This window comes from Aplidium turbinatum, chromosome 10 (assembly GCF_918807975.1).
Source record: "Aplidium turbinatum chromosome 10, kaAplTurb1.1, whole genome shotgun sequence".
Lineage (NCBI taxonomy): Eukaryota > Metazoa > Chordata > Ascidiacea > Aplousobranchia > Polyclinidae > Aplidium > Aplidium turbinatum.
Genome location: NC_137481.1, coordinates 11,895,426 through 11,910,887, shown reverse-complemented (window position 1 = coordinate 11,910,887; position 15,462 = coordinate 11,895,426). Strand labels below are relative to the sequence as shown.

The 15,462-nt window shown below is 38.6% G+C and overlaps 1 protein-coding gene across 3 annotated transcripts in view; it reads left to right on the top strand.

Moving 5' to 3' along the window:
* The first annotated feature begins 1,081 nt into the window (after positions 1–1,081).
* The window catches only part of LOC145777903 (sperm flagellar protein 2-like), a 26,540-nt gene continuing 12,159 nt past the window's right edge, over positions 1,082–15,462 (top strand). For all 3 annotated transcript variants that reach the window (XR_014290394.1, XM_082589260.1, XM_082589259.1), the window contains exons 1-26: positions 1,082–1,164; positions 3,422–3,558; positions 3,844–4,007; positions 4,612–4,686; positions 5,169–5,285; positions 5,777–5,883; positions 6,106–6,265; positions 6,713–6,840; positions 7,370–7,520; positions 7,674–7,757; positions 7,889–7,993; positions 8,223–8,410; positions 8,603–8,750; positions 8,957–9,073; positions 9,440–9,644; positions 9,853–9,954; positions 10,247–10,371; positions 10,665–10,864; positions 11,773–11,900; positions 12,133–12,276; positions 12,430–12,563; positions 12,901–13,052; positions 13,448–13,570; positions 13,971–14,216; positions 14,533–14,689; positions 14,996–15,133. Coding sequence is in view for 2 of the 3 variants with exons in the window: in XM_082589260.1 (XP_082445386.1) it covers positions 3,501–3,558; positions 3,844–4,007; positions 4,612–4,686; positions 5,169–5,285; positions 5,777–5,883; positions 6,106–6,265; positions 6,713–6,840; positions 7,370–7,520; positions 7,674–7,757; positions 7,889–7,993; positions 8,223–8,410; positions 8,603–8,750; positions 8,957–9,073; positions 9,440–9,644; positions 9,853–9,954; positions 10,247–10,371; positions 10,665–10,864; positions 11,773–11,900; positions 12,133–12,276; positions 12,430–12,563; positions 12,901–13,052; positions 13,448–13,570; positions 13,971–14,216; positions 14,533–14,689; positions 14,996–15,133 (3,456 nt within the window). In the remaining variant the exon portion in view is untranslated. The remainder of the gene's footprint in view (positions 1,165–3,421; positions 3,559–3,843; positions 4,008–4,611; positions 4,687–5,168; positions 5,286–5,776; positions 5,884–6,105; positions 6,266–6,712; positions 6,841–7,369; positions 7,521–7,673; positions 7,758–7,888; positions 7,994–8,222; positions 8,411–8,602; positions 8,751–8,956; positions 9,074–9,439; positions 9,645–9,852; positions 9,955–10,246; positions 10,372–10,664; positions 10,865–11,772; positions 11,901–12,132; positions 12,277–12,429; positions 12,564–12,900; positions 13,053–13,447; positions 13,571–13,970; positions 14,217–14,532; positions 14,690–14,995; positions 15,134–15,462) is intronic.

The following is a 15,462-nucleotide window of genomic DNA, read 5'->3' as shown; positions in this document are numbered from 1 at the left end:
GTATTTGATCCAACTCTGGTGTGCAGAAAGCGCAGCCGAGGAACAGATCGCAGACCACATCATCAATGGTTGCATCATCTTCAAGCCACCTAACAGAATGGAAGGTCTGCGCGTCTTGATGAATGATGAAACCAAAGACTGGCTGCTCTTTAGTAGCTTTCCAGTCTATGTTTCCAGTGTAGTTCGGGAGCATCTTGAATCTGGGTTAGTAAAAGGACAGACCCTCGGCCTCAGAGGCTCGCACCACAAAGAAGAAGGGAGGTATAGTAGCCAACAAGAAAAGGTTTCAACTGCTACCATATCGTTTGCTAGCCTACTGGTAGCTTATTTAACTTTCACATAGCCTGCAGCATAAAAATAAAGCAGTGTGTATTTTTTATTTTATTTATTCTTCTTCTCAAGAAAAAAAAATCGAACTATAAATTAATAATAAAGGGAATTGAAAAATGGACCAATCTTGTTTGTTATTTTCTAAAGCGAACCTGCTTTTTGTTTTTTGATGTAAATTTAGTTTCAAAACAAGTAATTAAAGTTATAAACTGAGTAACTATGAGCTGATAAACAATCAAGTTCTGTTTGTAGGGTAGTGAAAAGAAGATTCGAAACTAGGTCAATGTCATGAAAAAGTGGAAGCTTTAAAGTAGTCAAGAAAATGGAATATCTTCTGACAGGTGTCAAACCCACGACAATGTTTGATATGAACGACTCGGTTACATGTCTTGTAATACAAACGAATTTATTTTCACTCGAGTCAGTTCAATCATAAACAGCTAAATTGATTGAACTGTTTATGATTGAACTGACTCGTGTGAAAATAAAATCATTTGTATAGCTGGGAAATGGAATATATTTTTGTGAAATATATTTGTACGGGTTTATATTTGTACCGTATACTATTCTCGCAACAGATGAAATAAAAGGTTTCTCTCTCTCCCTCACTTCAAAGTAGAGATTCTTTGCATTTCTTGAAAATCAAGTTTTCGCTACAGCGACTCTATTGCTTCTATGGAAACGAATAAAGTGTGATGCTTGATTGCTTTCGGTTTTCAGCAAACTTCTCATCTTACTCATACTGGCCTATTGTGGTATGGTGCTATGGCCTATCATAAGCAAGCATTAAATCAGACTGGGTGGCAGTGGGGCCAGCATACTTTGCTTTATAAGGTAGAGTTTGTATAATGAAAATGTATAATAAATTGAGTTTCGTTTTTTGCAGCATGATTGCTGTTTGTTTCACAGGTAGGCTACAGTACGGTACCGGTAGGCTAATGTACAAACGCCCTGTTTTAGCTTGATGCTTTGGTTTTGCTGTGGTGGTAGCGGTTTTGTCACTAGCTTTCAATACACAGTTTTATAGTTATTTGCAATAACGAGTGGTGTTGCAGTCAGAGTGTCATTATTTTAAAAAGTTTTTTACATTGGCTCGAGGCTGCTGTCATTACTGTGGTGTGTTGAGGCTTGGTGAAATGACAAGACCTAATCTATTGTATTAATCAACTGACTCAACAAGCTACAGTACGGTAATCATGCCTGATCATTATCACTGTGTTTTCATTACCCACTGTCATCAACTAAGAACACATTTAAAATATTTGTTGCTTCATGTCTTTCATTAGCCCAATCAATCGTTGTAGAAAGTCACAGTTAATTTTAAAACTTTTACTAAAGTAAAACATTTGTAAGAATTTTGAAAAAACAGGGAATTAAAATTAGATTTGTTTGTAAAAACTGCCAGTCTGCCTCCACATAGACTACAAGGTGAAAATTCTATGTCCTTAAATCTAAATCTAAAAAAGTCCAGTGCTCTGTTTATGTAGTTTTCATCTTTTACTTCTATTTTTATTTTATTTTTTGCTGCTGGTGCAAACATGTGCAAAACGGCAAAGTAAACATTCAAATTTGACAACAACAAAAGGAAAAGATGGCAAAACTTAAAGGTTTAAAGTATACATCGATAAAACAGTGTTACTACTATCGCCCAGATAGCTCAGTTGGTTAGCGCGTGATTTCTGGAATGAAGAAGCTTCAAGATCAATTGGCGCTGGTTCGACTCTCGGGATATGCGCTTGAGCAGCGCATTCTAAGGACTGCTCTCCATTCAGCGGTACACTAAGTGGATGGAATAATTCCCTGGCAACCATACTTTAACAATTGGAAACTTCACTCTGTCAATCTCGGTGACCAGACCTTCGCCAGTGGTTCAAAAGCCTCTACAAGTATGCGAAACTGCTTGGATTAAGCTCTCAAAGAAGCTTTGCCAGACTGAGGATAAGAATTCAATCAATCTTAAAATTGTACAGCTATCAAACCTAGAAGAGAGATAGAAAAATTAAAACTTTTTTTTGCAAAGATAGTTTTACAATTAACACTTGCAAGTGCAAAGGCGATTTAAAATTTTATTACACAAAAAAAGAAATTTAAGACTTTACTATTTTCCTTTTACTTCACTATTTTCAACTCCAACTTTCAGGGTTGGCAAGGGTTACGGCTGGGGTTAGAAACTAGTAAAGCAAAGGGAAAGTGGTCAAAACACAAAACAGCTACTTCAATCTTCATTCTTGGTCAATTCCAATTTATTTCAATTATTCCAATCTCGGTCAATTCCAATTGTTGTATGTGATGTTCAAGTTATTCTGTTTAGAAGTGCTGTTTATCATGTTAATTTAAAATCATTCTACAACCGTTGCAATGTTGTTTTTTAGATGCAGCTAAATCATATTATTCTATTGTTTTTTCTTTATAAAGAAACCATGATGCTTTGAAAACATTCACTGTAAATACTTGTTAATGTACTAGTTTTTATGTGGTAAAAATAAATATAGCCTACTCAATCCTCTGATTCCTAAGCATTTTAACTGAATACAGCAGCTGTTTCGATTAACTGTTAGCTTGATTGGTTAAGCTCTCAGATTTTTCAACAAAAAAACAGCAACATTGCGATGCTAGTTTGACTTTCGGGGCATGTGCTTGAGCAACACATTTCGATAACACTTCTCCATTCCTTGACATCTAGTGAATAAAATACTTTACACAACAACACTTCAACAACAAGCAGAAACTTCACTCTGTTAACCTCAGTGGCTGGGTCTACATCAGCGGTTCAATGCCAACTAAGCGCAACTGCCTGAAATAAGCTTCCATATAGCGATTTTTTCAGTTCAAGGATGAAGATTCTCACAGCCAGTCGATGGGCTCAATGTCCTGTCAGGTTATACCACAAACTTAAAAAATAGTACTGAATCTTGCTTGGCGCTCAGCAAAAGAATCAATTTAGGGTAATAGTGTATTTGGCTATGCTTTTTTATGACTGTGTTGACACTGTCTGCCTTGTAGTTTATAGCACCGAGAGCAACACATTTAGGGAATGGATACAGTGCTATATAAAAACCCTCGTTGTTATAATTGTATCATGTATTTTTAGGTCATGGTGAGGCCGAATCAGTACCAAATTCAACTATTTGTAATGGGCAACAAAAAAGTGTAATAAAAGCACAAGCATTATGACTGAAATCCTTTGCAAGTGGCTCAATGAAGAAGTGAAGCTTTCCAAGCATATAGGTGTGTAGTAGTATTGATGTAAGCTCTCTTATAGATGTCATGCCCTATGAATCAAAAATGATTTGTCAAATAACAATCTTTAAAGATGACAAACAACAGAACCACATCCAAAAACTCAAAATGTTACATTAAGCAAATTTGTGTGTAGGCCTATATCATTTTATAACACTTTTGTGTAACGGGTTATTGCAAAACGTTACTTCTATAGTATTGCAAGCATTTGTGATGCATAGTAGCTTACTAAATTACAATAAAAATTTAAAATATTTTGTTTTCCTTTTGTAGAAAAAACATCAGTGGCTGAAACTTTTGCATCCGGATATTATCTTGGAGAAATCCTTCACAAATCTCAACTGCAAAATGACTTTGATGCCTTTTCAATGGGTCAAACGGCAGATGCAAAGCTCAACAACTTTACAAGGCTTGAACCCACTCTGCATCTGTTGCAGGTTTTCTAGTTTCAATGGCTTAATCAGCAATATTGATACACTAGGATAATTTTGAATATTGATATACTCGATAGGTTAAGCATAATTTGTAGTTTTGGAATTTGAATTTTTTTAAAGGTTACAATACAAAACTTAAACCATTTTGGTAGTGCTATTGTCAGTATTTTATTCATCCAAAGCAAAAAGTTCTTCAATTAATATTTTTTATTTAAAAATATTCTGGTAATGCTCAACCTTTGTAACACAAATACTTGTGTTGTCATGTGGTTTTCAAGCGGAGTTGTTGACATAAAGCGTAATGTTAGTACTGCTTCAAAATACCCATTTTACTGAATATGTATCGCAACAAAATGTTCATTTAAACTTTTTGTGACTTTTAGAACTGTTCACAAAATTTCATCTTCTTCTTTGTTTGAACCTTCTTCGCCACTCCAGGAGTCGAGGGGCTCTGCATTTTACCACGCTTGGCCAGTGGTGGCGACGCGGTCTAGATGTCTGGGCAGGTGTCGAGCAGCCATTGAATTGATTCCTCATCCATTTCACGCACACCATTTGGTGCATAAAATTTGTTAACATAACACACAAGCTTGGTATAATGTTCCAGATTCCTTTTGACACCAACTTGGCATACGATATCATGATGCTAAAGCATGGCGTTGCCACAAGACTTCTATACCAGGTGAGTACCGCTGTTACCACAAGTTGATCACCATTTATCGTATCTGTAGCTATGTAGCTTGATTCTAGTTGAACCTGGTGTTTCAGGATGACGACCACTCGACCAGGCTTCTTTGAAGCAATATGGAGAGAGAGAATGTAGCTTGCTTTGTTGTCGCACTATAGTTGAATCAGCATGGCTTCAGTTTTTAACTTTTAAAAGCTATAAAAATAGACCGTAATTTTGTTCACAACAGTCCGCATGTGATTTTGTATTAATTTTATGTTTAATATGTGTCACTCACAGGTCCGCAATGAATGCGAACTCGAATAGTCTAAATTCTAAATGCAACTGATCTTTTCAATATTTAGAATAACTTATGAACGTGCGACTGTGCACACAGAAACTATGCCCACAATACACTTTTGTCAAGCATGTAAACATATCTAATCTTGGGACTGTATATAAAATGAATTCACTGATTATCTATTTTTGTTGCATAGCTTTACGTCGCCATACAAAGAAAAGTTAAGAACAATCTCACTGGAGCTGCCATGGAAACGATGCGAGCTGCTGCTCCTGTGAAGCTACAAAACATTGAAAGTGGATTATACAAGGAGGTATTGTGGAGCTGTTGCTTTTGAAGTTGTGGATTTTCAACTGTTTTTCGTGTTGATTGTTTTTTTATAAACGTTACCGGTAAACGTAACACCGTTTGTATAGAATCTGTTTCTCCTGGAGAATTCCCTTTTTCTTCTTTCCTAAATGAATGATAATCTAGTTTTCTGGTTTGGTGGCCGTGCTTAACTATATTTATTATCGATGCATATACCGCAGAATTAGATCTTTTCATGCACGTCTTAAACCATTAAGGTTTTGCCACCTTTTCCTTTTGTTGGTTTCGTTACTGTATTTCTTTTTCACAATATCATTTCTTCTGCATTCTGACAAAGAAAAATAAATTGAATTGAAACTAACTTTGAGGTTACAATGAAGTTTTGCCTAATTTAGTTTCTTTTAGTAGAATTCGACTTTTAACCACGAGCAGCTGCACCGATGTTTTAACAAATGGAGTTTATAGATCAAAACGTATTTGCAATTTAAATTTCAGAGATTAAAAGTTCTTGTTCCCCGTGAAGCGGATTTGACTTTGAGGAAAGTTTCCACTCAATTTCTTGCCAAAGGAGAAGAGCAAGACAAGAAGGCAATGGACGAGAGGTGGTGTATTATTGGTTTTTGTGTTGCAAAACTTGCTAGAGAGGGTTGGTTACATCAGTTATACCACCTTGTAATGTAAACAAACCAAAATAAACAGAACGTAAACAAATCTTAAATAAATAATATATTGAAAACGAGACTAAAAAACGCTTTTCGACATAGGCCTACATGTTCTTTTTATTGGAGTTAATTGCATTATTTTGATCAGTTAATTGTTTCTAGATACAAAGAAATGAAAGCCTATGAGCTGGTCAAGCAAGAACAGAGAAGAGTTTCAATTGAGAAATCACGAGTAGCGAGGCAGAAGCAAACAGAACTTCTCGCCAAAATTCAAGCAGCCAGTGTGCACATTCCCAAGCCTCCCCCTGTCAAATCATTGAAGGTTGATCAAAGTTGATGCGTTGTACAAAATTGTGTTATTGTTCAATATCTTTGCTTGCAAAGATACTAAAGTTACGAGTACAATCTACTTTTAAGTTTTTACCGTTTTTATTTTGTTTAATTGTATAGCCTAAAGGTGGTAATCCAACATTTAGGAGTTTGATTGCCGTTGTTCTTCATTCGTGCCTTTTTACATCCGTAATGATATTTTGACAAAACTTCTGTTGCAACTACTAAGCTAACAGATTTCACCACCATATGTTTAAAAATAGTTGGAAAAGTGTTGAATATCTCCAAGTTTAAAGAGCTTTTTAAAACTTACGTGCCAATCCAACGTTTGTGACAAGGTTGTCCCGGCTTTCTCCCTTGTTGCAGCTGGCATCAACGTTATCTTATACGTGGGGTCACATTTCTTGTGTTGAAAACTACAATAAAATTATTGTGTTAGGCTATGAATCAAAAAAGAGAAGCTCGAAGAAAGAGAGAAGCAATGGCGGCTTCAATCAACATTGAAAACTTTGAGACAAGTTTGAAGAGGCTGGTAGCACCTGCGTCATCTCATGACGACGAAGAAACGTAAGCAATCGTTTATTATCCTTAAAAACCTTACCACGGCGACCAAAAATTGATCTTTTTTACATTGATTCAACGTCTGCAGGCTGCAAAGGGACTAATTTTTGCTAACCGGGACTTACGTTTAATTTGCTTGGTTTTAGAAAGCGACATTGCGACGTCAGCGTTGTTGTATGCTTGAACGCTGTCGATGAACTCGTATTTGACGAATAGCTACAGTATCTAAGCCCCTATCGATTTGCTGTTTTCATTTTGAAGGGTATTTGCATTGGTTTACTTAGGTGCTTTTGCTTTGAAGCACGGACCATAGCCTACAAGCATCTTGGCACTGCACCAAATAGTTGTTTGATACTTTATGTCAAATTCAATTGCCCTACTCTTGTTTACTTTGGTACTAACTTTGCCGCGATTGGAGCATTGCTGGACATTTTAAAGTTTTTCCAGTTACAGTCCATATTGTTTTATTTTAGTGACAACCATTATGTTTCTATTGAAAATATCACCAAGTGCTGACTTCGCTTACGTTAAACAGAGACCGTGGAGACGGGAGCGTGGAGAGCAGCATGGAATACTTGCAAAGGATCAAGAATCGTTTGGAGGAGGATTCTACTGCAAGGGAGGAGAGAGCAAAGCGGAGGAGAAAAGTCTTGGTCGATCAGATGAAAGCACACCACGCTCAGGAAGTAAATCTCGTTGCGAATCCATTTTATGTAGATTCTATTTACATTTTTCAACAGACTCTCTATTAAGTTTGTGTGGATGTTAGCTGACAGGTCATATGCTCAGAAGCTGCAGCATAATTCCGGCAGATATAACTCTTGTCGTGTGTCCTCTAGGAAGCTCTGCGACAAGAGCAAGTTGTTCAAAGGCTGATGAGACAATCCCAGCAGGAGCGAAGGATTGCTGTGCAGCTGATGCAGGTTTGTAGAACTTTCAATACGTCTATGTTGAAATGACCGTTGTTCGGAAAGCTTTGTTATTTCTTGATAGCACTTTAACTGAGCTTGATGCGTTTAGAACTCATCTAATTTTGAACTCATTTGCTAAACAGACTCGTTGTGAGAAAGACACGATCAGAAAGAACCGAATATTCCAGGAGAAGCAAAACGAAGCGCGACGTCTCAAAGATTTTCAAGAAGCACTTGACAAAGAAGCGGTAGGTCCATGCTCCTATGATAAAATACAAGACGTCACTAAAATAAAACCAAAATCGACAAGTAATGAAAGCTTTTTATAATTTTAAGACTAAAAGAATGGACGCAAATATCTACTTATGCTAATATTACAGAAATGGTTAACGATAGGACAATGTGAAAAAATGTAAGTGGCAACTCTTAAAATGGCGGTAACAATGGGAGTTCAACACAAACTTTGTATTTTCCTAGGAGCTATGCCGACAAGCACGCATAGATTACGAAGAGGAACTGACAAGAGAAAAGGAGTTACATGAACGAATCATGAGCGAGGAAGCGCATAACAAATACTGTATACATTACGACGTTTGCCACGACACTCTGTGTTCTATTCTTGACTTTTCTTGCAAGATAGCGGAATACAGGGAGCTTACTGAAAAGTGAATATGAATTAGCAAAAGTGTAACAACTATAAGTAGACACTGATATGTTGAACAGTTTCTTAATGCTCTTGCGTCGCATTTTAAGCCCAAATAGAAAAATCTGCCCTTTTTACATTGATTCAACGTCTTCTGTCGTTGAATCAATGTAAAAAAGACAGATTTTGCTAACTGGAAAAATATTTTCTGCAGAAAAGTCCCGGACAAGCTTGTTCGAGAGTGGAGGGAACTTGTGCTGTCTGGCCAACCTCTCTACATTGAAAGCGATGGTAGCAAACAAGCTGAGTTAGACATGAGCAGAGAAGAGCTTTTGGATAATCAAGATTTTGCAGAATACAAAGTAAGATGCCGCTTGTTTGTATAAAAAACAAATGCACGATTTCTAGAGTGTATTATCTATGCGGGTTATAGCAACCGCAACTTTTTATGCAAGTTTACAAAATCGTTGCAGATTTGTGGATGCATGTTGTGCTACAATGCAGATTTATCGTTAAATTTGACAGAGTTTATCAAAATTTTCACGTCTGATTTTTGCACTTTATTTAGAATATGGTCGGGGAGTGGTCCCCTCATGAAGACGCAGTCGTGAAACAAACCCCGGCCAACAACAACATTCTCGGGCACATTCTACATAGAATATTTAGCATTGTGGCTCCGACACCGGTGAGTGATTTGAAAAAAAGTGTTTTGACTTCCAGTAATTGCTTTGCAGCGCCAAAAATGACTGCTCAAAAACGCATATTCTGTTATGCTTCTATGAGCTTGGACACCCTGAGAAAATAAACGCAAACGAGGAAAGCCAAAAATGAGATGGAGAGACGAAATTGATAAAGAATGCAGAACAATAAACGTACATAAAAACACACGATCGACTGGATTGGCAAGAAAAGTGGAAGCCAGTGGGTTACCACAGGCTGAACATGAATGGTGATGCTCTTATGAATGAAAAAAAAATATTACAGGTTTTGCTATTGTAGTTTCTGTCAGTATTTAAAATTCTATATTAACCCTGTTTGCTATTACATTCAGCCTCCCACGCCTCCTCCGATATTTCCCGAGTTTTCAATCAGAGCGGCCGTGGTTGGAAAAATGTTTTCTGGCAAGTCGACCGCCTTAGCTCGCCTCTGCCAAAACCATCGCATCGTTTGCCTCTCAGTCGACAAGTTGCTTGCTGCGGCCGTTGAATCTTTTCAAACCATTGAACTGGATACCACTGCTCCCTTGCATAGCGCAAGTAAGTCCATTGCGCTTTTTTAAACTTTAAAATTAAAAGCGCTTAGAAGTTTATAAAATGTTTAAAAAATGCTATTGCTTGGCCAGTAATGTTGGTATGTTCAAGAGTAATCTTTAAATTTGGCATTTTTTACATATATTTTTTGTTTATGGTGTAAGAAAAATATAAGGTTTCGCATTGTATTTACTGGTCCTACATTCTTTGGCAGTGTCATTGGAAGGTATAGCACCTGTAACGTTGGTCACAATGGAAAATAGCAGACCAGGGATCGACAACACGGACTCTGTTCAGCTGCTTGAAAACGATGTTGGTAAGTTGCGACAAACTAATAATGACTAATTTTTTGAACGTTGAGACCATTCGTCATAGCACATATGTTTCGAAAGCTAGTGTAATTCGATATTGCCACAACGAACTCGCAGCATCAGGCTAAAACAGATCGTTAGAATCTACACTGTGAAGAAAGCAACGATCATGCTGCTAAAAGCGAAACTCAATCAATTAATAATGGCAAATAACGTATTAGAAATGTGTTTTAAGCGAGAACATCATAAAATTTACAACAACAAAAATAACAACGTATGATCGATCTTTATCACCAGGGGAAGGTGAAGAGAAACGAGACGCTGAAAAGGAAGTGACGTATGATGAAGAAGGAAATGAAATTCCGAGCAAAACTACAGAGCCGCGATATTCGCTCAGAGCCAAGTTAGGAAAGCAAGCAATGGTAAGTTGCTGCCACAGAATTTTATCCTCTTTACATTCTCTCTTCTGATCACCTTTCAACATGTCACGACTTTCTCTTCTTTAGCCTAAAATTCGTATGTTACACTGATAAATTGCTAGGTAATCTCTTCATTAAACAAAAGAGATATTTTAAAGTTTTTGATAAACTAGTTTTTATGCTTCAAGAGAATCAACATATGACGTAGTGTCATGTCATGCGTTTCCATATTACTTGAAACTTTGCAATATCGGCTGTTCACTTGAGCATACACTCATTAGATATTTTTACACAAGGGTTACCTCAAGAAAGGACTACCAGTTCCTGAATCGGTTTTAGTTGAGGTGATAGTCGAGGCCATCCGCAGGATTCCTGATGGAACTGGTTGGGTACTGGATGGATTTCCGACCACTGTTGAGCAGGCTATAACATTCGAAAAAGCTTTGACTGGAAAAGATGTATCGCAAAACCCACCCGTGAAAAGAAAAGGATCCAAGTAATTATGACAATATTAATTATATGTTTCTCGGCAGCCGATTTGTAGCAAGAGTTGACAGCGATAGACACATGTTTCGCCCATGAGGCTGGGCTCATCAGTATCGCACCGTATGTTCAACTGTTTTATTCGCATCAACAGCGCACGGGTACAAAGGATTGACACGGCGAGAGAGCACAAACAAACATAGCCAGGTCGAAGACTTTAAGAAACCGGTCTGCCACACCCCGCGGCGGCGGGGAGCGGCGTGATTTAGGGGTGACGATGCACCCGGAGGGGTAAGTCCACCAGCTTAGGTCGCGGGGACCAGGCTGGGGAGTCGAGGTACCTGTGGAGGGAGAGTGTGGATCGAAAACGTTTCATGATCCGTCCGCAAATTTAGAATGGCGGAGCGGGCCAGGGAGACATGCTCCTTCTGCATAGCCCAGAAAGATGGCCTGCGATGGGCCGGGCGCGGCTATCAGCACAAAGCTGAGCACTCACTAGTACAGCGAGCAGTTGCGATTCGCTAACCATAACGGTGTAGCTTCCACGCTAGCCATTCAGACCATCCAATCAACAATATGTTTCTCGGCAGCCGATTTGTAGCAAGAGTTTGTGGCTAGAATACGGTGCGATACTGATGAGCCCAGCCTCATGGGCGAAACACGTGTCTATCGCTGTCAATTCTTGCTACAAATCGGCTGCCGAGAAACATATTGTTGATTGGATGGTCTGAATGGCTAGCGTGAAAGCTACACCGTTATGGTTAGCGAATCGCAACTGCTCGCTGTACTAGTGAGTGCTCAGCCTTGTGCTGATAGCCGGGAAGAACGCCTCTTTCTTCACAATATCAACTATGTTAACTAGTTAATATAGTATCAACGTTAATTTAATACATAAATTTGTTTTCTTTTGCTTTTGCTTAGGAAGTCGACTATCGTGAATGACCCGACACCAGTCGCGAAGTTTCCACCAGTCGTTTCAGGCATCGATGTTGTCATTGTGTTGGACTTGAACGACGAATTGGTACTGAAGAGAGCTTACGGCAGGACTGGTAGGTTCAAAACGACTCGTATCACCAACTGCAATACGGGATATTTTAGTTACTTTCATTGAAGTTATTTTACGTTTCTGAGAAAGTCAATTTTTGAACGTTGATACCAAATTGAACCGGGCTAGAAACACTTCTGTTGTCGACTAAGTCAGAGTGACAACAGGGTCGACCGCAATCTCACACGTTTGCTGTAGGTTTCAATTTTTATCGGGTTTTATCGCATTGTCAACAGAAGCGAAAGAAGCGAACGAATCATACCACGCTGAGTTCCGTCCACCTCCGCTAGGAAGCCAAACTGGACACGCAAACACTGAGCAAGTCGTTCCAATTAAAGATGTCGCTTTTGACAAAGAACAAGTTCAGCAAAGAATATCAGGTGAGCTCTGATTGCTGCTGCTACTCAAGAAAAGTTGGGTGAAAAAACAAAACAAAAAACGCGTGTGATCTTTTTTATGTCGTTTTTATGGCTACTGACTAGCTTGTATGGAAGGAATTTACCATTTCGAAAGTGTCAGCTTATTTTTTTTAGAGTTCCACAAGAACTGGGGAACGTTGGAGAAGTTGTACGCGGAAGTATCGACCATACGTCACGTTGACGCAGACCATGACCCTCAAACTGTGTATGATGATCTTCAACAGTGTTTTTTCGATACTTTAGACAAGGTCGGTATGCACTTGAGCTCATTTTTACCGCTGAAGATACAGTTATTTTTTCATTGCTACGCATGAACGATCTTGATAGAGCAGTATTTTGTGGGTCTGATTTTGGCAAGTCATTATTGTGGGAGTTCCTTACCTCCTTAAACTTTCATATGTTTTTGCTTGATCGAACCTTTTCTGTGCCTCAGGTTTACCTTTCTTCCAGGGATCCTTTTTTATCAGGTTACCTTAAAAGCTTATGGACAAATGAGTTTTTCTGTAGTTGTAGTAGTAGCATCAGTGCCACTGGTTCTTGTCTTGTTCGCTTGTTTTCATCTTTGAATCTTTTGTGTTTTTGCAGATTCAAGCGAAACAAGATGCAGAGAAAGAGCTACAAAAGGAATCAGAAAGTGAGATATTGAAAGTTGCACAAGTTCCTCCTCTTCCAATATCTACTCCTCCTCCTCCCGCGGAAAGCACAGAAACGCCAAGATCAGAATCTCGCTCCAGCCAGTAAGGATCATCTTTGATAGAAGTCAACACTGATGACCATCTACAATTGTGTGGTTGAGTGGTAAAAGGCTGAGCCTTCATAAGTCATCGGTTCGAAACCCACTGAAATCACGCAGCTGTGTCTTGGCACGACACTTAATGGCGCGCTGCAGGGTGGACACAAAAGTTGGCTTCCTTACGCTATCGATAATACTATCTCAACCTCCATTATCAATGGAGCACCTAATTTGATGACTATTTTAGTATTTATTCTTTCGCTACTTGCTGTCTGTTCAGAATCTGATCTGCTATTACAACTGTGTTACTTACGGATGTTTTTTTATTCACAAAAATAGATCAATTTATTTCGTTCATTGAACTATCAACACAGCATAAGTTACATTCTTTTGATTTAGCCGAAAATCGAAGCCATCGAGTGAAAATGTGAAGTCTCCCAAAGGGTCAGGCCGTGGAAGAAAGAAGTCTGAGTCGGGTGATAAAGGTGGAAAATCGAAAAGTAGAATTCATTCTGGAAAGAGGTGATTTTAGAGTTTCCTGTTCAGATTTTGTCCATAGACCGCTAGAGACCATGAGGTGACTTTGTCGAACTATTCTGTAATGCGACAAAACAACGTTTAGTTTCTTTGTTTCTCGCATTCATTCTTTCCCTAATCGGTGCTAGACCTAATGCAGACTTGTGCTGCCAAGGAAAGCCGCACATTATAGTCATGTGACCAACGAACGAGTCTGTTGTTTTTGACTTTCTATTCGTTTCTGCCCTCAAATATTGAGTTAATCGAAGACTGCCAACTACTATGTACATATTGTCGAAAACTTGAATGGCGATGACGTCAAGGTTGTGAAATAGACTTAACTTATTAACACACCATTACTGCTTATCGTGGATTTCAATTCATAGCGAAGAATATCTTTTTTCAGTCCGAAAGGTAGGAAGAAGTCAAGGTCTCCCAGTCCGATCCTTCATCCAGAACCAGCAGTAGAGGAGCCAGTTGGTCCTCCCCAACCTCAGCCGGGAGATGCGGACTGGGTATACGTGAGTGAAGATCTGCCACATTCCCTGGTGCACGCTCTTGTTCCTTATTGGGAGAACACGGAAAACAACTATCTCAAAATGACCAAGTTCATTTTCCGTCAAGTTCGCTTTGAGCGTGAGAGCATCATAAGGTAAGACGGACGACGTAAAACAGTGTGTTGAATTTTTGTTGCTGAAACCAAGATGAACCTCGTTAGTTAGTGATTTTGTTGTTGTATCTCTTTTCTTTTTATTGTCACAGCGACCAATACGTGAGTTTCCTTTTTGTTTCTTTTCTTGCGTTATTTTTTGGCGTTGTGGAAAGTTTATTTCTTAGAAGCGACTTCAGCACCGAACTTCAGAATATTACAACAATCGGATACAGTTGATTTCACCATTCACTGCTTTTTCTACGTTGTCAACTTTCAAAAGTTCCACGAATTTTAGTAATTTGTAAACTACTGATAGATATTTGTACAACATCCGAAAAGACTTCCGTGAGCACCTGACGAGACCTGACCATAAGCAGATATTCGTCAGTGCCTGGCAGAAAGATTACAACGATGTAACAAGTGACCTGAGGAAGGATGAGGAATTGAAGGCTGAATTGCATCAGAGGCTGGATGTAAGAGTTTGGTGTAAATTATGCAAAATTTATTGACTGCTCAAAAATTAGTTGTGTTGTTTTTTGGCATTACTGTTTGTGCCGTTGGACCACATTTGCCGTGCCAACTTGATACGATCTGTGTGTTGTGGGTTTGTCGACTTTCAATATGCAATCACTCTCAGTCGTTGTTGTGTTGATTTTGACCCCAAGACACGGCTTCAAATCATTTCACGTGCACCATAACTTGCTGACTTTGTTGAAAGTAAAACAACTTGTAGGCTGTGGCCGGTGAGAAAACGATGATGATGACGTTGTTCTTTTTAGGATCTCCGTGAGCGCTTGTGGGATATTTGCGACACAAGGAAAGAGCAAGTGGAGACAGAAAGAGCAAATTTGATAAACGAAGGTTGGATGGAAGACCATCTGGGAGTTCTAACAAACCACTACTTAACCCTGATGCAGGTGACCCTTTTTATTACAGTACTATAAAAAAAAACTTACTTTTATCATTTCGACTTGCTTCATTTGTATCGAAAAACTTTGTAGATGCTTTTTTTAAAATCAGGATTCAGAAATATGAGCTCTATCAAAGAAGCCAGCAGATTGATTCTCGACATTTTAGTGAACTGCCAGTGGTTAGTACTTGCTTTATTTTAGCGCAATGTGGTTTGTGTCGTTAAGGGAATAGTTTCCTATGTTAGTCTGGATACATTGTGTCTGTGACTACTTTGTCCTTACCATAAGTCACTATGTATTTTGAAAATATATTTGGCTCTTTCTTTGTGGATTTT